Source organism: Nomascus leucogenys, chromosome 8 (assembly GCF_006542625.1).
Source record: "Nomascus leucogenys isolate Asia chromosome 8, Asia_NLE_v1, whole genome shotgun sequence".
NCBI classification, from domain to species: Eukaryota; Metazoa; Chordata; class Mammalia; order Primates; family Hylobatidae; genus Nomascus; species Nomascus leucogenys.
In genome coordinates, this window is record NC_044388.1 from 109,782,021 (window position 1) to 109,804,468 (window position 22,448).

Genomic DNA, 22,448 nt, shown 5'->3' on the forward strand with positions numbered 1-22,448 from the left:
CCTGGCTCGGGGTCCGGGGAGATGGGTCTTGTGATGTGGTCCCTGGGCGGTGCGCTTGGGAGCCATGGCGGGGCCAGGACCTCTTGCAGCCCAGGGATGGAGCCCGCGGGTGGTGAGCTGGGGGGCGAGTTGTGGAGGCTGCGCTCACATCAATGCCCAGTGCCCTCCCCCAGGGGCCAGGTTCTCTCTCCACAGGGGCAGGGGAAGCACACAGGGGACAGGGAGGGGTGCTGGGTTCTCTCTCCTCTGGACAGGGAGGGCGGCCGGGTTCTCTCTCCTTGGGACAGAGAGTGCGGCCAGGTTCTCTCTCCTCAGGACAGGGTGGTGCCATCACATGCGTTCCCCAGCTGCAGCCACGAGAAACAATTTGGAGCGGAACCCGGGCTCTGACCTCCCCTCATCCTCAGCCTTCCCCCAAGGATGGGCCATAAGATGAATGTGGTCACCGGCCCAATCCAGGGGTCTGTGGCCAAACCGCAGACCCGGAGGAAGCAGGCCAGGCCATCTGGGAAGCCGGCTCCCCTCCTCTCCTCCTCTGGCTCCCACAAAGCTGTCTCATCCAGGAGCCAGGCCTGCCTGTGAGCGAGGGGAGGCTGCAGGTGTTCCTTCAGCCTGAAGTGTGTGAAAGCCAAAGGCCCCCACCCTGCTCTCCAGCCGCAGCCCCCTCCCCAGACTCGGGGGGCCAAACCGGCCTTTCACAGCCATCTGTAACCCAAACGTCTGCCCGCAGCTTTGTCCGAGCTCAGTCCACAGCGGGCCACGTGGCCTGGGAGTGTCCAGTGGCAGCTGGGGCCTGCCAGGACTGCTGCCCCCAGATCACCATTTACTGTGTGTGTGGCTCTGTGGGGCCCCGGCTCCACGATACCCTCAAGCATCTGCCACCCGCTCTTCCCAGATTGCAGGGCATGGCTGGCAAGACTACGCAGTGCCACTCTGACAGGCCTGATCTGAACCTGGGTTCAGGGGGACGAGGGAGGGGACTGAGCACGTGGGATGGACAGAGATGGACACCCCTCCCAGGCAGGAGAGGCAGAGGTGTTTCCGACACACAGGCAGTTATCGGGGGGGAAGAGAAGGCAGGCAGAGGAGCCACCCCATCTCAAGGCAGCGTGCAGGGCAGAGCCTAAGACAGGGTCCTCCTGCAAGGGCCAGACAAGGAGGAAGGCATGGGCAGAAACTGCGTCCAAATCAACAGCAAAGACAAAGGTCACCTAGAAAGGGGGACTCCACCAGACTGTTACCCAGCAGCACGCCCCTCCTGCCTGGGCCTGGTGAGCGAGAGGCTCAAGGGGAAACTGAGGCAGGGGCTGGCACTTCTGTGTGGGTGAGGAGGGCACCAATCTGAGGCCCCGCCCGCTCCCTGCTTCAGCTCCTCTGTTCCCGGGCTGCCGACTCTCAGGAGGCTTTGCCACCTGAAGAACAGGGAGGTCGAGCAAGGTGAGAATAGCTTTCCAGCTCCCGTGCCGACCTGAGATCCGAGACGCACCACCCTGAAGAATGGCCTTTGTCCCAGGCCTCCAGGTGCGCTGTGGCAGACAGTGCCAGTCGATCACCGCTCTTTGCTGACCCAGACACAGCCTCATGCTCTTCAGCCAAGTGCCCCAGGGAAGCCCACTACCGATCAGTCAAGCTTGGAGTAAAAGATGAAGCCTATTTGCTTCCCTGTTTTCACGTGGGGCTTATCAAGTACTTACCAAGCACCTTCTAGAAGCTTGGAGAGGGCTACAAGCCATGGTCCCTGAGCCCAAGACACTTACAGGCTTGCTTTCTGGGAGGACTGGGGTGGATTAGAGACTGCCTTCTATGGGCCATCTTGGTCTCTGTCCGTATCTGGTTTGGGGGTTTTCACAGGACTAGGCCTAGACTAAGGACAGGGAGGGCACAAGTTCTGGCTGGGTCCAGGGTCCTGGGACCCAGGGCCATTTGGGACCTGTGAGAATGGATGGACAGCATGGGATGGGGCATGGGGTCTGAGCCCTCAGTAGATTCCCTTCATCCTCTTGTTGTTGGGGTCGAAGGGTGACTTCAGGTGAGCCCGGGCACCGTAGGTCACCCCCATTCTCTCCAGGGCATAGTCCCCACTCCTCACAAAGTCCAGCGAGACCTAGGAGCAGAGGTGGGGATGAGGCTCACTCTCTGTTGGTAGGCATGGGGCTCACACCTGCCTGCTTCTCTGGAGGAGGGGGTCTTGGTCTTGGCTGCCTGCCCTGTGGGCAAACTCATCCCTATGCCAGGGACTCCTTTCTGAACCCAGGCATTGCCCCAGAGCAGGTGCAGTTCGTGTCCATGTGATCTTGAGTTGGACATGGGCATCTGGGGTCCAGCAAAGCCAAGATCTGGCAGCCAATACGACTTCCACAGGACGACACACCTCCCACCCCAGCGATTCCAGATGCCTGGGAAACACAGTGGCTTCCCCGGACCCGGGCAAGCACAGCGGCCAGAGCAGCGCCGAGGCTGGCGGCCAATCCGGCTCGGATCCCTCGGGGCAGGGGCGGCTAGAACAGCCTTCTAGACAGCTTGGCCTCTGCATGCTCCCATCCCACACCCTGGCTCAGCCTCCCCAGCAAGCCCTCAGGAGCCAGTCAGCCCCAGGTGCAGGTGCTCTTAGGCAGGAAGAGGGCGTCACCTCCAGCCTGGCACAGCTGGTGATGCCTGGCACTTTTGCTGCGGCTGCTATGAGGAGGGCAGGCTAGGCCACTCAGGGAAGCTGTTCTTCCTTTACAGCAATTAAACCCATGGCCAGGGCCACAGGAGGGAGTCTCGGGCTCTGCTCTGGGAGTCAGAGGGCTCCTTCTTGTTCCTAGCAGCTCAGGACTGGGTGAAAAAAATAAAAAACAAACCAAGCTTTTTCTGTGACAGGAGCTTTAGGAGTGGTGCTTCTGAGCCACGTGTGCACCTGCAGGGCTGAGAGCTCTGAGCTGCCCCCCCGCAGGCAGGCAGCATGGAGAGCTGGTAGCCTTCAGATGTCCACAGGCAGGCACAACTCAAAGCGGGCATCTGGCCTTGCTCACAAATACCTACGAGGCAGAAACTCCTTCCCTATCTCGGAGCCTTTCCCATCAATGAGCAGGTTTCCCTATCTTAGGAAGAAACCTCTGTCACCCCACTTGGGTGCTAGAAAATGTTTAACAACCAGCTCTGGGGTGAGGCGGGCGTGACTGTAGCACCTGCCCATTTCCATGGTGCAAATGCTCTGGACAGCCCTGATGGAGGGGGCAGGGGACATGCACCGGCGGCTCTGGGTGCGTCGACTGGTTCCTGGCTGCCTGTCTGGATGCCGTTTAACCTCGGCTTCCCGGGTCACGGTGGTTATGGATCCATCCCCGACTCCGGAGAAAGGAGAGTGTTACTATCCTTTGAAGAAATGGCAACGGAGCCTCCACTCCCCAGCCCACCCTGGCATGGAGCCCATGAACTCCAGTTTGGCTGGGCCCCAGGGCTGTGGCCCCCAGGACCGTGGTCCCAGGGCCGTGTCAGGAGGCCCTGCCCACCGTGAGAGCCATGCCATCACAGTCCCGGCGTATTAAGACCCCACTCTGCGCAGTGGCCTGTACGACAGCCCTGCATGGTAGGTGAGTGTCCACATTTTATAAATGAGGAAACCGAGGCTCCAAGAGAGGATCCTTACCCAAGGTCACAAAGCAAGTAAAAGGCAGATCCCAAAAGCTAGTGGCATCTAGTGTGTCCTGAGCCTCCCAGCTCCACTGCCAGACTCAGCCCCATGGGCTGCCACTTCCCCACAGGACCACGGCCTTGCCCGAGGCCTGGCGGTGTCCCCTCCCCCTTGGGCCTGCGGGCTGGGCCTGCGCATGTTCTGCAGCTCTTGCTAAGGCTGCTCCGTCTCCAGCCTACCCCTCCTCGTGGCTTCTCCCAAGTGCTCCCTCCCTCCCCATATTCCCTCTACATGTCCATCAGGGGCTCAGGCTGGAAGGCTCTGGAGCCAGGCCAGCACCTCCCGGCCTTACTTAGGGCTTGGGCCAAATGTCAGATCGGCTCCCATGGAGAGACGTGACCCTCCTCACCGGCACCTCTACCTGCGGCGCCAGAAAGATGGGAAAAGGAGGTGGAGGTAGAGACCACCCCTTCCCCTTCTGGGGAGGCTGCCCACCCCCTGCCCCACCACCCCTGGCCACCCAGAGCTGTCCTGGGACTTGCCCCTGGGGGCAGTGCCTGCTCTTTCCAGCCAGCTCCTGCCTCCTGCAGTCAGGGGTCAGAGTCACCTGGAGGGTGTGGGGTTGCCTGGGGTCGGGGTGTTGGCGGTGAGGAAAGAGAGGAGGACAGGAACATGGGTCTCTGAGTCTCTGGTCGGTCACCCTGGGGGCCCCCCCTGCACCCCAGGCAAAGGGTGGGCTGTGGGTGGCTTGAGGTTTGGGTCTCTGGTGTGAGTTGCTGGAAGGTATCAGCCTGGCTAGCTGGTACCTCCTTCTAACCAAAAAAAGCCTGGAACCACCAAAGTCAGATTCTTCCAGAAAGAAAACAGAGAGCAGCTTTGGCTCTGCCCAGGCACAGCTGGGGAGTCCTCCACCTGCTGAGGCCTCTTTCTCCCCCTTATCCTTCCCCCTCCCTCTTCCCTCTCCTTCCTCTCTCCCCTTTTTCCTTCCCCCTCCTTCTCCTCCTTCCTTCCTCCCCCTCTTCCCTCCTCCCTCCTTCTTCCTCCCCTCCCTCCTCCCTCCTTCTTCCTCCCCTCCCTCCTCCCTCCTTTCTCTTCCCTCCTCTTCTTCTGGACCCCACCCGTGCCTCCTCCCTATGCCCAGCACACTCAGGGTGCAGTGCAGGGAGCTGGTTTGGAGTTGGGGAGGGATAGGCATTTGCCTTAGCAGGGCCAGAGAAGGGGACTCACCGGCCCACCGCTGGGGTCATGGATGTAACCGTAGGCGATGGTCTTGTCGATGGCGAACCCAAAGTCAGCCCTCCGGACATGGCCCACCACTTGGCCGTTCCTCCAGATGGCCTCCAGGCCAAACATGGGTACTTTGCTGGAAAAAGCAGTAGAGAAAGCTGGGGACCCAGAAACCACAGGGTGGGGACGCATCCACAGTGGCCTGGAGAAGAATGGGGGGCTGCATGGTGCCCACCCAACCGTGGCTCCACGCAGATAGGGCTGGCCTACTAGGACTTCACTGGTCCCCAGAGCCAGCCCAGCACCTGGCCTGGATACCAGGGCTCAGGCTTCAAGTAAGTAAAAGTGATGAACAGAAAACATTAAAACCAGGAGTGGACTTTGCTGTTTCCAGAAGTGAGTCCTGTATATTTGGGAGGGCCCCTGCTTCCGATTTCCTTCCATTGTTGTTCAACTCTGGGTTGTTTTTTTGTTTTTGTTTTTTTTTTGGTGCAGTGGCGCAATCTAGACTCACTGCAACCTCCACCTCCCAGGTTCAAATGATTCTCCTGCCTCAGCCTCTGGAGTAGCTGGGATTACAGGCACCCACCACCATGCCCGGCTAATTTTTGAATTTTTAATAGAGACAGGGTTTCATCATGTTGGCCAGGCTGGTCTCGAACTCCTGACCTCAAGTGATCTGCCCACCTCAGCCTCCCAAAGTGCTGGGATTACAGGCTTGAGCCACCGTGCCCGGCCAGGTTCATTTTTTTTATAGTACAATACATACTTTATTCAAAGGACTTGACTACATGTAACACATGAATACTCACTGTAAAAGTTTTAAAAATTAAAAGCAGGAAGACAAAAAAAAAAAAGTAAGCTAAAATCAAAGAAAGGCCAGCACCCAGGGCTAACTGATAACACTTTGTTCCCAGTCTGCAGACTTCTCCCTGTGCGACGGGTCATCCCGGCTGCAGCTGTGCAAAGGGGTCCCTGAATGGAAGGGCTGGGGTGATGTTGAGGGCACCTCCTGCATCCTCAGCCTGGAGTCACTGTTTGGGTCCCACCTGTCAACTGGATTAGGATGAGGCTGGAAGGAGGTTTTGTAAATATCTTTGGTTTTGCCCTAGTTTCCATTCTCCACGTGAGGACACTGAGGCCCCAACTGCCTGGAGTCCCAGAGCAGTGTGGCAGGGCCATTCTCTGTGACTCCACTGCCAGCATCTTCTCTGCATCTGTCCTGGAACTGCAACAGTGCAGAGCCGAGGTGCAGGGCAGCTATTATGCAGCCTGACAGAAAACCCCTGAGCAGAGCGCACTGGGTCACAGGGGCCGTCCGAGGCCCTCCTAAACCCAGATATCAGGCTGCAGGTACTTCATGGAGGGTCAGAAGGTCAGGGTCAGGCAAGCAGAAAGGACCCATGGACGCTGACCTGTCTGCAAGGGGCCCCCTCTTCAGGAGCTAAAGCTGATCCTGGGAGCTGGACAGGCTGTCACGCAAGAGGCAGAGCCTGACAGGCACCCAGGGAGAAGCCACAGGATAACGACAACATGGCTCCACTCACCGTCCCTCTCCCTCCCTCTCCCCTCACCCTCCCTCTCCCTCTCTCTCCCTCCCCTCCCTCTCCTCCCTCTCCCCTCACCCTCCCTCCCTCTCTCTCCCTCACCCTCCCTCTCCCTCCTCTCCCTCTCCCCTCACCCTCCCTCTCCCTCTCTCCCTCACCCTCCCTCTCCCTCTCCCCTCACCCTCCCTCTCCCCTCACCCTCCCTCTCCCTTCACCCTCCCTTCCCCTCTCCCTCTCCCTCCCCTCCCCTCCCCCTCTCTCTCCCTCACCCTCTCCCTCACCCTCCCTCTCCCCTCACCCTCCCTTCCCCTCTCCCTCTCCCTCCCCTCCCCTCCCCCTCTCTCTCCCTCACCCTCTCCCTCACCCTCCCTCTCCCCTCACCCTCCCTCTCCCTCTCTCCCCTCACCCTCCCTCTCCCTCTCTCTCCCTCACCCTCCCTCTCCCTTCACCCTCCCTCTCCCCTCACCCTCCCTCTCCCTCACCCTCCCTCTCCCTCACCCTCCCTATCACCTCACCCTCCCTCTCCCTTCACCCTCCCTGTCCCCTCTCCCTCTCCCTCCCCTCCCCTCACCCTCTCTCTCCCTCTCTCCCCTCACCCTCCCTCATCCTCCCTCTCCCCTCACCCTCCCTCTCCCTCCACCCTCTCACCTCACCCTCCCTCTCCCTCACCCTCCCTCTCCCTCCTCTCCCTCACCATCCCTCTCCCCTCACCCTCCCTCACCCTCCCTCTCCCTCACCCTCCCTCTCCCTCCCCTCCTCACTCTGACACTCCTTTTGAAGGCTCCAGAAATCTGGGAGAAGTGGCAGTGTTGGCAGCTGGCTGTCAGCTCCATGTCCACAGAGCCCAAAGCCGCCCACAGCCGCCCACTTCCCCGGAAACCTGTGCTTCAGACCCCCGTGGGCACCACGGGAGGGCCTCTGATCAGGGCCTGATCTTCTCAGACTGCCCTGCACCCCAAGTGGGACTCGGGTTCCTGGAATCCAAACTCTCCCACTAGCCCAGGGATCACGTGCGCCGGGCTCCAGCAGCATGCTCAAAGCCACTCTCAGTGGGGAGAGTGGGAGGTCAGGTCGCCCCCAGGCAGAGTCTCTCCTTCCACCTCTGCCGAGTGACTGGGCATGAGTCCCCTGCTCCTTGGCACCACGTGGTCTCCATTCGTAAGTGGGGATGACGGCCCCAGCCGAGCCCCTCTCCCCCTATCACAGGGCTGTGGGGAGACTGAACCGGAACAGGATGGGAGGTCGTGTTGCAGTGACTGGGAGGTCAGGCTCCCTGGTTTCACCCTCCCAAGGCTCTCAGCCTAGACCCGCCGCAGAGGGGTGGCCTGGGCTTGGCTGCACCTTTCTCTTTTGAGACCTGCATTGGAAGAGTGTGGAGCCTTCCCTACCTCCCCACGGGCCCTGCTGGCCTGGAAGGGGCCCCAGGTGCGCAACCTCGCACTGGCCTGGTTTCAATCCCAGCACGCTGGGATCCTCACACTTGTAATCCCAGCACTTTGGGAAGCCGAGGCAGGCAGAGCACGAGGTCAGGAGAGTTCAAGACCAGCCTGGCCAACATGGTGAAACCCCATCTCTACTAAAAGTACAAAAATTAGCTGGGTGTGGTGGTGCACGCCTGTAATCCCAGCTACTTGGGAGGCTGAGGCAGGAGAATCACTTGAACCTGAGAGGCGGAGGTTGCAGTGAGCCAAGATCGCACAACTGCACTTCAGCCTGGGCAATAGAGTGAGACTCCGTCTCAAAAAAAAAAAAAAAAAGAGCAAACTCTCTCTGCCTTTCTGCCTTTAACAGCAGCATGTGACCTGGCCAGATGGCCTCTCTCTTTGGCCTCGATTTCCTTATCTGCAGTGGGCTGTTGGGTGCATTCTGGAAGAGCATGGCTGGCACATGAGAAGTGTTGGTACCAGGGGCTTTGACTGGGGGACCGAGAAGTGCCTGCCTGCCCTGGCTGTAGGCAGTTGCTTCCGGGTGAGCGTGGGACAGCGGGATACTCACTCCTCCACGGTGAAGCACACCAGGCGCCGGCGGAGGCCTGCGGCCCGCTGCTGCTGCAGGGCCTCCCTCCCCAGGAAGGGCACCGGCGACTTGAGCTTGCAGGTGAAGGCCAGGCCTGCTTCCAGGGGGCTGTCGTCTGGCCGCAGGTCCGCGTGCCAGTGCCGGTAGCCTGTGGGAAGGGAAACCACGGGGTTGGTGCCACCCCGAGGGGGATAAGGCCTTCAGGAGATGCATGAAGATGCTGCCTAAACCACCCCCTCCAGCCCCTACCCACACTCTCAGAGCTGCTTAGTCACCTGGGCAGGAGGCAGGGGCATCCCCAACTCCAGAAGGTTCCCTGGGGTGACCCCCCCCCAGCAGACTGCCCATCAGCACTGCAGCCCTCTGCACCCTCAGGTGGGGGCATCAGGGAGGGGCTCGTGAAGAGGGAGCTTCCCAATGCCCAAGCTGGGTGCCCAACACCCTGGGGAACTGCCCAAAGCCCGCTCTGAGCCTCCATCCTTGCTCTGGACAGGGTCTGGGCTTCTTCCAGAGGCCGTAGCACCTGCTCCCCGGCTCCATTCTTCACAGCTCTGAGAAACCAAGGCCCTCAATTCCAACCCAGCCTGGGCCTGCCCCCCGGGTGTCAGGCAGCACCTCAGCTCTCTGAGTTCAGGTTTGTGTAGGTGTCGCGGATCCCAACACTGTCCCTGGGGCCCCGCACGAAGACCCTGGGCAGCAAGAGGGTTTGGGGAAATGTAGGATGTCAGGCGCTGGGGTGTGGGGGAGGAAATCATGGTGTAGAAAGAAGGAAGCCGGGTGACAACACGGGGAAGGTAAACAGCTTCTCGGCCTCCAGGTGTCTCGAGTGTCACTCCCCTCTACTCCGCCCGCCCCTGCCCTGTGCTGTCCAGACCCTGCACTCACCTTTCTCAATGCTCAGGGAGTCGATGGCGCGGTACCCTGCGTTGACGAGGCCGTGCTTGGCACCCGCGGCCATCACAGCCCGGTACACAGGCACGCAGGACGCCTTTGGAATGTGCAGCTCCCAGCCCAGCTCCCCCACGAAGGACAGCCGCATGGCCCGGACCTGGGGGAAAAGGTCATGGCTTAGATGTGGCCATGTAAGATGGCTGAGGTCCAGGCCCAGGCCACCACTTCCTGGTGGACAGCTCCTACCGTCACTGGCCCTGGGTCCCAGCCAGACTGCCACCAAGAAATGGGGTCTTCAAGGAGAGCTGCTCCCTCCAGCTGCTCTGGAAATCTTTGAGGAGAAGTAGGGGGTCACCTTTGGGAAGGGGAGATGGCAGGTTTGCTGTCTGCAGACCTCAGATCTTCTCCAGGACTGGGTTAGTTTCCCATCTGTCATAACAAATGACCACAACTGGTGGCTTAAAACAATAGCAGTAAACTCTCTCTCGGTTCTAGAGGCTCAAACTCCAAAATCACCGTGTGGGCGAGCCATGCTCCCTCTGCAGGCTCTGGAGATGACCCTTCCACTCTCCAGGGAGTGTCCTCGTGGGCACCTCAGGCGCCCCTCGGCTTGTGGCTGCATCACTGCGATCTCTGCCTTAGCCCTCACAGCCTCCCCTCTGTGTCTCTGTCTTCTAAGGACACTTGTCACTGGATTTAGGACCTTCCCTAGCCCTACATAATGTCATCTGGAGATCCTGACCTTAATTACACCTGCAAAGATCCTATTTCCAAATAAGGCCCCATTCACAGGTTCTGGTGAGTTAGGATGTAGACACGTGTTTTAGTTGTCACCATTCAGTCCACAGCAGTGACCTGGGGCAAGCTTCTCACCTTTCCTTGTCTGTAAGATGGGGTTGGGAGCCCAGCTTTATCTGTTTCAGAAGCTCTGAGACACATCTGCGAGGAGCAGGGGGAAGGCAGCAGCCCGGCTCAGGGGACACCACCCTGGCTGCACCCAGTGGGGACAGAGCCATCGGGGAAGGGGACAGCCAGGTGCCAAGCCTGTTGTCCGAGGAGCCCATCACCCACCATTCTGGTCAGCCCTGGCCCGGCACCGGGCTCTGAAGACAGCCATAACCTCTGCCCTTCAGGACTCAGCTCGGCCGTGAGCACAACCATGTTCTGGGTGAGGAAGGGGCCGGAAAGCAAGGCCCCTGCCTGAGACGCCAGACCAGGCTGGCAGGCAGAGCAGGGGATTGCCATCGCGGACGGGCCTTCCAGGTGAGGGTGCAAAGGCCCAGTGCTGGGCAGTGCACGTGGTGGGAGGCAGGAGAGAAAGGCCTGTGGGGCTGTGGATACCTGACTGTGAAAGACACGGTGGCCCCAAGCCCTGCAGAAGTGACAGTGCTGATTATCAGGTGCTCGTGGGCTGAGCTTCATCTCGTCCCTCCGCGGCCCTTGCAACGGTGGGAACACAGTCAATAACAGTCCGTGGGCTGAGGCGGACACAGAGGCTCCCAGAGGCACTGAGCCGGGCCTAGGCACACCCTGCTCCGCCGAGGACAGCTGGTGTCTTTGGGAGGGTGTGTCCCGCACACCTGCACATCAGGCTAGCACTCGGCTGCGTGGAGGCCACAGGCAGCGTGGGGGGCTCCTTGCGCAGGAGGCGTGATTTTCCTCACACACTTGGTTCGGGTGCGTGGCACGTCCACACCCAGTAACTGGAGTCTGCTTCCTCACCTTCAGGCAAACCCTTGAACCCACTGACTCCCATGGGAAGGCCTGAGTGCTCAGCCCTGGGACCACAGAGCTCACAAAAGGAATGGGGAGAGCTAGGCTGACTGCAGGATCCCAGACAGCGGAGGAGCTGATTCCACCGCTGCTCTGAGCGGAAAGGCCCTCCCTGTACAGCTCCCGCTGGGATACGCCTGTGGGAGGGAGGGCAGAGGCCGCTCTCCCAACCACAGGGGCAGCTCCTTATAAACCTGACGCTTTAATCATATGGCCGCCGAGGGGCTGGATTCTAAAAGCTTTGGAAATAGCACTAATTTGCTCTAAGTTGCCATCTGCCCAGGCCTCCTAAAAAACTCAAAATTGATGCAGAAAATGTACTGTTGACATTTCCCTGCTTCCCTGGTGCAAGCCATAGGCCCCTGACAAAGATTGCCTTGTCAACGGGGTTCTAATTTTAGATAGCCTATGGAGGAGCTCGGGGCTCAAAGCCAATCTCATTTTGAAACAGGAAAAATAATTTTTAAAGTGCACCTATCCACGGCCCTCCAGTTGTGGATCCCTGTTCAGACAAAGACCCGTCACCCAGCTCAGTGAGAGGGTCGGAGTTCACAGGTAGAAGGGAGGGAGCAGTCCCATCCTTCCTGGCTCCAGCAGCTCAGCAAGGATGGGGTCAGCTGGGTCTGGGTCTCCATTGTACCCCGTGCACAGCCTGGCCCAAGAAACAGTCCCTGAACGAAGGAGCAAAACGGGGGCCACACCTGTTTCCCGCTGAAGGGAGGGAGTCTGGGGAATCCAGGGGCCTCTCTAAGTTCACAGAATCACTAGTTGTTGAGGCATCTTGCATTTTTCTCCACCAAAGCAGTGGAGTGGAATCAGTCCCCAGTTCTTCCAAGTGGGGACCCACAAGGAAAGGGACAGGCCAAGTGAGGACATCTGGAACAAACACAGGCTCCCAGTCAGCCAGGCTTGGGTGGGAATAGCATCTCCCAGCACCCACGGGGGTCGGCCCACTCGGCCCCAGTGCCCTCCTCTGACCCGTCGGCCAGGGATGGGCGCGTGTGCACCAAGCACGTGGGCCTTGGCCACTCTGGCTCAGGTGGGCTCTGAAAGCCCCAAATTGCAAGATGGAACTCCTGGACGTGGATGGAGTCACAGAATTATGGAAGATCAGCAGGAAAGGCCTTATGTCAGGTTTTGCTTAAACCCTTTCCACATCCTGAAAATTCCATGCCAAAAAAAAAACTGCTGAAACTATTAAATGAAGTCAGCAAAGTTGCAGAAAGCGAAGTCAAATGAACTGTCACGTATGTGTTCACGTGATCTCGACAAGGGCGCCGAAGCCACTCACGGGGAGTCTCCAACATGTGGTGCTGGGAGGATCCCATAGCCACATGCAGAAGCGAGAAGCTGGTGGCTTACCTTACATCTTGTCCAAAAATTAACTAGACATGGAACAAAGACACGAGGGTAATATCTGTAGCTGTACAACCTCTGGAAGAAAGCATGGGGAGTTGGAAATGGCAAGGGTTTCCTGGCGAGGACACCAAAAGCACAGGTCACAAAAGCAAAAGTCAGATGGAAGGACATTCATCACAAGCACATTTGTGCATCGAAGGACGCTAATAAAGTGAAAAGGCAACCCATGGGATGGGAGAGAACATTTGCAAGTCTTACATATGATAAGGGCCTTCTACCCAGACAGAATAAAGAACTTCTACAACTTAACAATAAAAAGTCAAATACCACCATTAAAAATGGGCAAAGGGGCCGGGTGTGGGGGCTCATGCCTGTAATCCCAGCACTTTGGGAGACCAAGGTGGGAGGACCATCTGAGGTCAGGAGTTCGAGACCATCCTGGCCAACATAGTGAAACGCTGTTTCCATTAAAAATATTTAAAAAAAAATTAGTTGGGCGTGGTGGTGCGTGCCTGTAGTCCCAGCTACTCGGGAGGGCTGAGGTGGGAGAATCACTTGAATCCAGGAGGTGGAGGCTGCAGTGAGCTGAGATCGTGCCACTGCACTCCAGCCTGGGCAACAGAGTGGTGAGACTCCATCTTAAAAAAAAAAATGGGCAAGGGACTTGAGTCGACAATTCTCAAAAGCAAATGCAAATGGCCAACAGGCCCAGGAAAAGATGCTTCACATCGCTACCCATCAGAGGCACGCAAACCCAAGTCACAGTGAGTTATCACTTTGTGCCCAGGAGGATGACAATGATAAAAACAAGAAAAAGAAAGTAACGAGTGTTGGTGAGGATGTGGAGAAACTGGAACCCTTGTGTATTGTTGGTGGAAATGGAAAATGGTGCCAGCACTGTGGAAAACAGGGTGGCAGTTCTTTAAAACATTAAAAATATAACTTCCATGTGATCCAGCAACCCCACTTCTGGGTATACACCCAGAGGAATTGAAAGGAGGGATTCGAAGAGGTATTTGCATACTCATATTCACAGGGTTATTCACAACAGCCAAGAGGTAGACGCAACCCAAGTGTCCATCAGCAGAGGATGAACAAGCAGGGCATAGTGGCTCACACCTGTAATCCCAGTACTTGGGGAGGCCAAGGCAGGAGGACCGTTTGAGCCCAGGAGTCTGAGACCAGCCTGGGCAACATACGGAGGCCCTGTCTATATAAAAAAATTTTAGAGTTAGCTGGGTATGGTGGCGTGTGCCTGTAGTCCCAGCTACTTGGAAGGCTGAAGGGGGAGGATCACTTGAGCCCAGGAGGTTGAGGCAGCGAGCTGAGATCGCACTGCTGCACTCCAGCCTGGGCGACAGAGTAAGACCCTGTCTGAAATAAAATAAAAAAAAAAAACAACCACACCAAAAACAGTTGTTGAACAGACAAAAAGTGTTCTATCCACATGAAAGAATGTTATTTAGCCTTAAAAAGGAAGGAAATTCGGATGCATAACACAACGCGGACCAACACATTATAAATACATCACGCTAAGTGAAGGGAGCCAGTCACAGAAGGACAAATCCTGTCTGATTCCACTCATATGAGGTCCCTGGAGTCACCAAATTCGTAGACATCAAGAGCAGAATGGAGGGCACAGGGGCTGGGGAGAGGGAAAGGGAGTTGCCTCAATGGGGACAGAGCTTCAGTTTCACAAAATGAAGACATTCTGGACGTTTGTTTCCCAACAATGTGAACATACTTAACACTACCGAACTATACACTTAAATTAACAAACGAGCCAACAAACCAACTCCTTTTCTTCATAGGAAACTGAGGCTAGGAACTAAGTGACCGGCACTTTCTCAACATCCTGGGCCACAGGAACAGAGGAGCCAGGCGAGGCCGGCGGGGGTGTAGACACAGAGATGGGAATTCGGGGAATGTGAGGGAATGGCCCCGGGCTGGACAGGAAGCTGCAGCCTGTGTCCAACAGAAGGTCAAGGAGATACCAGAGAGACGAGGGGGAAAGGCGGTACTTAAAAAGATAACAGCAGAGAATGTTCCAGAAGTGAAGATGGTCGTTCATGAGCTGTCAGACTGCAGAAAGCACAGTGGGTACCAAACAGGATAAATACCAGTGAATCCCTGCATGGAAATCACAGAACGAGGCCGGGCGCAGTGGCTCACGCCTGCAATCCCAGCACTGGGAGGCCGAGTCGGGCGGATCACTTGAGGCCTGGAGTTTGAGACCAGCCTGGCCAACACGGTGAAACCCCATCTCTACTAAAAATACAAAAATTAGCTAGCTGTGGTGACGGGCACCTTTAGTCCCAGCTACTTGGGAGGCTGAGGCAGGAGAATTGGTGGAACCTGAGAGGCAGAGGCTGTAGTGAGCCAAGGTTGCCCCACTGCACTGGCCAACAGAGTGAGACTCCATCTCAAATAAATAAGACAGAGAGAGAGGCCTGAAACCCTGAAACCACCCCTTGGCGTGGCTCTAGTAGATGCTAATCTACTGTAGAACAGTATCTTTGAAGCACAGAGCTTCGAACATAACTGTCAGCCTGGAAACCCACATCCTGCAGGGGTGGGAGGAGTGAGGTGAATCGACAATGTTCTCAGACCCAGACAGAGCTTATTACGCACGATTCTTGTTGAAAGAATCCGTAGGGGATGCACCTTCAAGCCTGGGCCCCTGACCTCACTTGGGTGCAGCTTGAGGGTCAGACCAGAGCAGATACCTGGCCAGGTGGGGGTCGAGCTGGGAGGGAGGAAGACCAAGATGAGGGGAACTCTGCCTCCTGTTTAGGAATAGGTGCTTTGGAATCAAACCCATGAAGGGTGGGGCTACAGGGGACCTCTCCACCCATGGAACTAATCAGTCCCCTGGAGTGACATGTCTGTTATTATCAGATGTAGCTCTGCACATAAAGGGTTGGGGCAGGGGTCCTTTGTGACAGCGTGGACCCTGCTGGGAGCTGAGTCCCCTTCCTGCTTGGCCCTGGCTGGGGGCAAGGGCTCAGGACCCACAAGGCTGCCTGTTGCCCGTCTTCCCAGTGGCCAGGCGCTGTTCCCAGCCAGTCGGCCTGGACAAGAGGGGAATGATTCCTGAAGCCAGCAGAGCCACCTGCCACTGGTGGCCTTTGCTGGGGCTCAGACTCCTGGACTGTAGGTTGTGATGAGAGAGGATCCCTCTGTGGAAAGAGATCATGTGGGGCGGGGCTGAGCCCCAATGAGTCCCCCACACTTAGGCAAGCGTCACTACTATGACCATGGCTATCTCCCTCCAAATTGGCCTGAGGACCCTGTCTTTTTGGAAGGTTCTGGAGGTCAGACCCTTCCAGGCCCTGGAGGGAGTTCTGTGGGATGCCACTGGTCCCCAAGGATGAGAGGACCGGACCCCCGCCCTGCCTGTCCCATTCCATTCAGGCCACTTGGGTGGCAAGTGTCGGTCAGCGGGCAGGTGCAGGAGGCCTCCCTCCCTGGGCCACACAGCACTGGTACCCATTCCCACCAGCCTCCACCAGTGGCCAGCAGGCTCGAGGCTCATCTGCTGCAAAGGTTCTAGGATTCAGACCATGAGCCCCCAAGCAGGGCACCTGGCATGAGGACTCGGGACTAAAGGAGACCAGAAGGCCTCTGATGCAGCCCAAGGCTCTCTGACCTCCTCCTCCCCTCCTGTCTCCCGCCCTCTTTCTCCCCCACAGCAAGTCACAGAAGCCAGAATTCCTCTTTCCCCAGGTGGGTCATGGACAGTAGAGGCCCTCTCCCCCAAAGCCAGCCATGAGACCTAGAAATACAACTCAAGCCTTCCCCACTTTTCTGGGAAGGAGCTGGCCATAAAGATTTTCTCCGCCCACCTTGTCTGACTGTGGGTCATAAAACCCTTGCTCCAGGGGTCCTGCCCCACGCCTGGGAGTGAGAAGCACTGCATGGAGAGGCCAAGGGGGAGCTGCACAGCTGGCCTTGCCGGCCTCCCCGCAGTCCATCCCCACAGGCATCCCCTGCCTTCCGACACCTCTCCAAATAGCTCCCCATTCTTCACTGACCTTAAGCAGAGGAACCATCTTCCCTGGGTCTCTGGGTCCCCCTTTCTGATGGCTCCTATGTCACATAAAGCTTTGATTAAATATATCTGGCGTACTTTTCTCTTGTGAACCTGTCTTTTGTTACAGGGCTGTCTCCCATGCCCCTGATAATGGGTGAGGGGAAGGATCACACCTTTTCTTTCCTTACAAGGGAAAGATGAGAACCTGGGACCGATTGCCCCTGAAGTCTCCAAGGCCCCCAGCTCAGGGCCCTCTGCACCCAGTTCTGCATGAGGTCACTTGCCCCAGACAGAAGCAGCAAACCCGGGGCAGGTCGAAGCTTCCCACCACCCACTCCACAAACACCCTTGCTCCAACCTCCTCTTGGGGCCCAGGCACTTCACACTATCATGGCAACAGCTTGACCCATGACAGGGAACGCAGTGCCCCAGCCTGCAGCCACCAGTCTCTCTGCGCTGCATCAGGGAACCTGCCTGTGATATCGGGTATCTGTCTCAGGCCTCAGCAAATCTGCACAGGTTCTGTAAAGCGAGTGTTTAGGCAGTGGCTGGAACTCAGCTGGTCTCTTGACTGGCATGTCATGGTTATCTAATGTGTGTGGGTGCACAACTGCTCCATCCTGAACTAATCAAATCCTAACAGTGCCGCAACTAGGACTTCTCACTGTCAGGAAAAGAGATTCAATTTCCTTTTGAGCTGAAATTAATTTTCAGAGAAAATCACTTTATCGCCGTGCCCCACGGAGCGCTCCCAGCCCAGCATGCTGCTTTGCAGCGGGGCCTGTCCTCGGCAGGGGCTCTGGGAACACCGTGTCTGGCCAAGCGGAGCTCTGGGAGACACGCCGGGAGAGCACTGACCCACGGGGAATCTTGCTGGCCTCGAGGCAGATATTTGGGGAGCAAGGACAGCTGGTCTGCTGGCTGCTGAGCGGACGATAACTTCTCCCCACCCTGCGTCTTCCTCTAGCAGTCCAGGGATCGTGGCAGCCTGGGTCAGATCCCAGCCTCTCAGAGAAGAATCGCTGCACAACAGCAGCAGTGCTCAGCTGGGAATCGCACCCAATTCATCTGGTGGTGAGGAGATCTTTGGGCAGCGGCAGGAGCCCGCTCTCGCACCCGGGGCCCGGGTCTGCAGCTCTGGCCCTTGTCCTCATCGGCCCTTGCATCTGCTTTCAACCCAGAGGTTCCGCCGACTGCGCAGGCACACACATTCCTCGCCTGCATCTGGTTGGCTGGAACCCAACTGATCGCCTATAAATACTTGGCTCAGGCCCACGCTCCAGCCCAACGTTTCTTCACGTCGAGGGATATGTCATCAACACATTTTTAAGCCAGCACAAGATATTATTTAGGAGAATATGAAATTCTCCCTGGATTCAGAGAATCCAGAGTGTCTGGACAGACTTATGGAAAGGCCCGGAAAGAATTTTAGACATTGTGCTAGACTTCGTGCTACAGGTGGGGACACTGAGGCCCAGGGAGGCCTCCCGCAGAAGGACGGGGCAGGATGGGAAGCCAGGCTTCTGGCCTGAGCTCCACCGAGCCTTGGGTAACACGGACGCTTTGGTCCCAAACCCCCCAGTGTCTGTGGCTGACTCAACTCCCATCTCTCACCTGCCTGTGAGGCCCCCCTACAGGGGGAACTGGCCGTGGCCAGTGGCCGTATCCCCACCCGTCTTGCTGGCCAGGAAGTGGGGAGGGCACTGTGTCCCAGGCTGGGGCCACCTGGCCATTTTGAGGGACAGCCTCCCAGGTCAGCAAAAAGTGTAACATTGACACTAAGGGCCCAAAACCTCTGCTCTCCTGGCCCACACCTCCCCAGGGCCCTCAAGAGAAGGCAGAGGTCACTGAGGACAGGATCTCTGGCCGCTCTGTCCTCCACACACTCCTCGAGTCCCCGGCTTCATCTCACGAGATCTGGACGCACCGGCCACCCAGCAGCTTCAAGCCCCTGAGGGCCACAGTCGTCCTCCAGACACACGCGGACCTGGGGGCCAGGCCCACACTGGCCACTCCAGAGAGCCGCCGGGAGGACAAGGAGGGAGAGGGACGAGAAGCCAGTGCGGCTGTGCTCAGTGCTGGGCATCAGGGTCTCTAGGTGAAGACGGTTAGCCCCAGCTTACCCCCAGCCCGTCCCCGACGGACCCCACGGACTCCAAGAACATGAGCACGGGAATGACCCTGCAGAGCCGGCCACTCAGCCCAGGTGACAGTAAATCTGTGTGCACTAAGGTCGTCTGTCTTCCTAAGGAGTATGGCCCTGGGGCACTGGCTGTCGGCAGGGATGAGTTCCTGGCTGGGGCTGTGGGGGGATGGAAGCCTGCCCTCAGCACCGGGACATCTGCTGCCCTGGTCCTGCCACAGGGGCTGGGAGGTGTCGGGATGGGGCCCGCAGGGACAGGGAGAATGCTGGTGGGTAGTGGGTGGAGCAGGGGCAGCTGATGCGGGCTCCGGCTCGTCTACAGGCCCCTGGGGTCAGTCCCAGGGCAGAGCCCCCCAACACAGGACACACTTTGTTCCCAGCCGAGAGGTTGAGACACTCGGGGCCTTGCCCCACCCTGTCTGTTTCTTGCCAACACTCAGTTCTCTGTGGCCATCTTTGCAGGACTCTCGGTTCCATGAGAACCAGTTGGCCTGGGGTCACCTCTCACCCTGCCTAGGACCTCTCTCCAGTACAGGCTGGGCTGTGGCTGCAGGTCCCTTCCTGGGCCCCAACCTCACTCGGGGTCTGAGCCCATCGAGGGCAGGAGCCACATCTTCCATCCTGGGACCCCAGTCCGGCACCCAGCAGGCTCCCAGGCAGCATGTCCAGAGTTCACTCCAGAGTCCCTCGAGCACCGGTGAGGGAGAGGGCGAGAAAGCAGCACAGCACTGGGAACGGATCCTTAAGTTTAGTAAAACATAGTGCTTGACTGAGAGTCCCAAGTGGCCCAACGTGAGCTGACGGTGCTGGGAGGTACGCCATGGATAGCTGCCACGGCCGGTGCGCAGCATGTTTCCCGGCAGCTGGGCCTCCTTATGCGTGCAGCACCTCCCCACCGCCGGTTTCCTGTGTCCCCACGATCGCGCACGCCAGCTGACGCTCATATCCCACCTTCCCTGTGTTTCCCCTCCCACCCATCCCACAGGCAGGGACCCCAGCCTAGAAAGCATTGTGCTTCTCTCCCACTCCGCCTGAGACCTAGGGTAGCACTGGGCAAGCGAGGGGCGCAGAGATACCGAAGGACAGAGAAGAACACACCACAGAGTGACCCGGGACCATGAACCGCACACACCTCCGACCTGGTGGGCCCAGCTCTACCCTCTCTCAGACCAATAGTCAGCGTTTACTGGGAGGACAGTGTTCAAGAGAAGTTCCTTACGAGGCCACTTCCAAAGCAAAGAGGTGGACCCGGTGTGAAATGCGTGCCCAGGACACTGGCGACGCAGCTGAGGGCGTTCCAAGTGGTTCTCGGGGAACGTTCAAAGGAACAGGAGAACAGTCACAACATTCGGAGAATAAAGCAGTCTGTACAGACTGCATGGGATACCGTGATTACGTTTTAAAATCCACAGATAGTCACAGATGAAGGAAAGAAGATGGCGGGCAACACACTCAACTGTCAACCGTAGTTTCTCTGGGGATGGGATTAGAGGGGTTTTCGCTAACTCGTTGGCAGGCTATGAATGTCCCCAACAGTCCTCTGAGATGCCGCTGACCACCATGTCCCAGCCAGACAAGCTTCGTGCCTCAGCTCATGAGACCTGCCCACAGACCCAGCGTCCTTGTTCTGAGGGGGCAAGGGTCGTGCCCAAAGTGGGCTTGCTAGAAGCGAGGTCTGCACTCAGCCCCTGTGCTGAAACCCACGCACAGTGATGGCTGGAAACCGAGCAATGAGCAGTATTTTACGCAGCCGTGATGTGCTTTTTATAACACCAGTGATTTTATACCAGTGAGAAGGAGACTGTGGGGAGAGGCGGCCCCTGCACCCCCTGCACCCCCAAAGCTGTGTTTGGCCTGGCCTGTTCCTCTGGGGGACGTTATCCCGGAAGCACAGCCTTTGTGTCAGCTCAGCGAGCACCTGGCCTGGCCTGGCTCCTAGGCCACACAGGCGGAGGCTGACCCAGGCAGCCACTGCCTAGGCTTGGGGAGGCCGCCAAGGCCGGGAAAGGGCCAGCCCCAGGGGAGGGGAGGCAGCTGGAGCCGCCTGTCTGAGAACAAGTCCCAGCAGCTTTGCTGGAGGGGCCGTGCGGGTGGGGGCGAGGCTGCTGGGCCTCAAATGGGAGGGGACGTGTTCCCACCTGGTTGTCTCCCCCTCCTGTAGCCAAACCAGTCAGAGGCAGCACCTACGCCAAGCCTCAGCAAGGTGGGAGAACCCGCAGCCCCCCCTCCCCTTCTGCAAACCACAGTCCAGCTGCAGACAAAGCTGGATGCTGCGTGGACCCCATGGCCAGCCTGCCAGAGCTGGAGTCGGGCCGTCTGAAGGCCGTGTGGCCTGGATCCAGCTGTGCTGCTCTCTCCGAGTGCCCACCCTCTCTGGTCCCAACAGGCAGCTTTGCACCACAGAGGCAGGAAGCAAGCTAGACACAGCTGGCCCTGCTTCCTGCCCCTGTGCAGCCTCTGGAGAGCAGAGGTGAGAGCAGAGCCGCCGGGATCTCCCTAGTTTCTGGCCGCCTCCTCCCCGACAGTCATCGCCACGTTGTTTATATGCTAACAGAACCCAGATTTGTCCCCCAGGACCTCCAGTCCCTCTGCAGGCCAGGACCTCACTCCTCCCCAGCCTTCCTTAGCATTTTCCCCACCCAAACCCCAGACAAACGTACAGGAAGGAGAGACAGGGAGCTGCCTCCAAATGCGGCTATGCACCGGCCCACCCCCTCCTGAAGGCCACATCCGTGTCACTGACACATATCGGGGGCTTTTTGGGTTTCTTCAACCGGGTGGCCCTGAGCAGCCTGGCCCATCCAGCCTCTCTGAGCTCCATCTGGGTAACATCCGTCATACAGGGCGACATCTCCTCCAGCATGAGCGCTGGAGGGCTCTGGAGGCCCGGCCCCCGCTGCCACTAGATGGCTTACACCCCTGCAAACAAGCAGGGTGGTCATGCACCGAGGTTCTCAATGGGCGATCCTGCCCCCAGCGGACCCTTGGCCATGTCTGAACACACTTGTGGCTGTCACAATGGTAGGTGCCACTGGCACCTAGCGGGCGGCAGCCAGGGAGGCTGCCACACACCTGTGTCACACAGGAGGGCCCTCACAGCAGAGAGGATCTGCTCCAAAACGTCAGTAGTGCTGAGGTTGGGAGACCCTGTAACAGAGCTGCCCATGCTGCGGCGAGGATTACATGGGGAAGTGTGCTGTAATGTTCTCGGAACAGTGTCTGGCACACAGGAAGCCCTCAGCAAACAGGGGCTGCTGTATTTACCATCCGCATCTCAGCCTCGAGAAGTCAAAGCAGATGCCAAGACGCCTGTTTTCCAACAAGGAAACAAAGCCCAGAAGAGGGACGCGCTGGCCCAGAACTAGAACCTGGGCCCCGATCCTGGTCTCTGAGGGAGCCTCCTGCCTGGGGCCGGGTCCCATGGAGTGCTGGCTCCGGACACCACCACTATCTCAGAAGGGACGGGCCCTGGCCCCCAGGATAGAGGCTTTCTAGAGCTGGCGGGGGACGTGTGGGGTGCTGTTTGGGGACTGGCTGTGCTCCCACCCCAGCAGCCCCTCCTCCCACACCCACAATGGCAGCTGGGAGGCGGCCACATGGAGATCTCCGGAGCTGGCTACTGCTCAGCAGAGCTCAGCCCTCCTGTTTCCAGGAGGTCACTCGGCCTCGGGAGGGCTGCCTCGTGCCTTTCAGGGGATACAACAGGTGGCGATGCAGGCGGTGAGGCCAAGGCCACCTTCCCTGGGACTGAGTCCCTGGCATGCACCAGGCACTGGGGAGAGATGGAAGACGCTGTGACTTTGATCCCCATGACCTCTCCAAGCTCCCAACAGCCTGTAGGAG

The 22,448-nt window shown here is 58.2% G+C and overlaps 1 protein-coding gene across 1 annotated transcript in view; it reads right to left on the bottom strand.

The window, feature by feature from the left end:
- Positions 1-1,665: 1,665 nt before the first annotated feature.
- The window catches only part of SARDH (sarcosine dehydrogenase), a 73,288-nt gene continuing 52,505 nt past the window's right edge, over positions 1,666-22,448 (bottom strand). Inside the window, exons 18-21 of the mRNA XM_030818128.1 lie at positions 9,292-9,454; positions 8,386-8,554; positions 4,844-4,979; positions 1,666-2,104 (exon numbers count right to left, since the gene is read on the bottom strand). Of these exons, the coding sequence (XP_030673988.1) occupies positions 1,979-2,104; positions 4,844-4,979; positions 8,386-8,554; positions 9,292-9,454 (594 nt within the window). The 3' untranslated portion in view covers positions 1,666-1,978. The remainder of the gene's footprint in view (positions 2,105-4,843; positions 4,980-8,385; positions 8,555-9,291; positions 9,455-22,448) is intronic.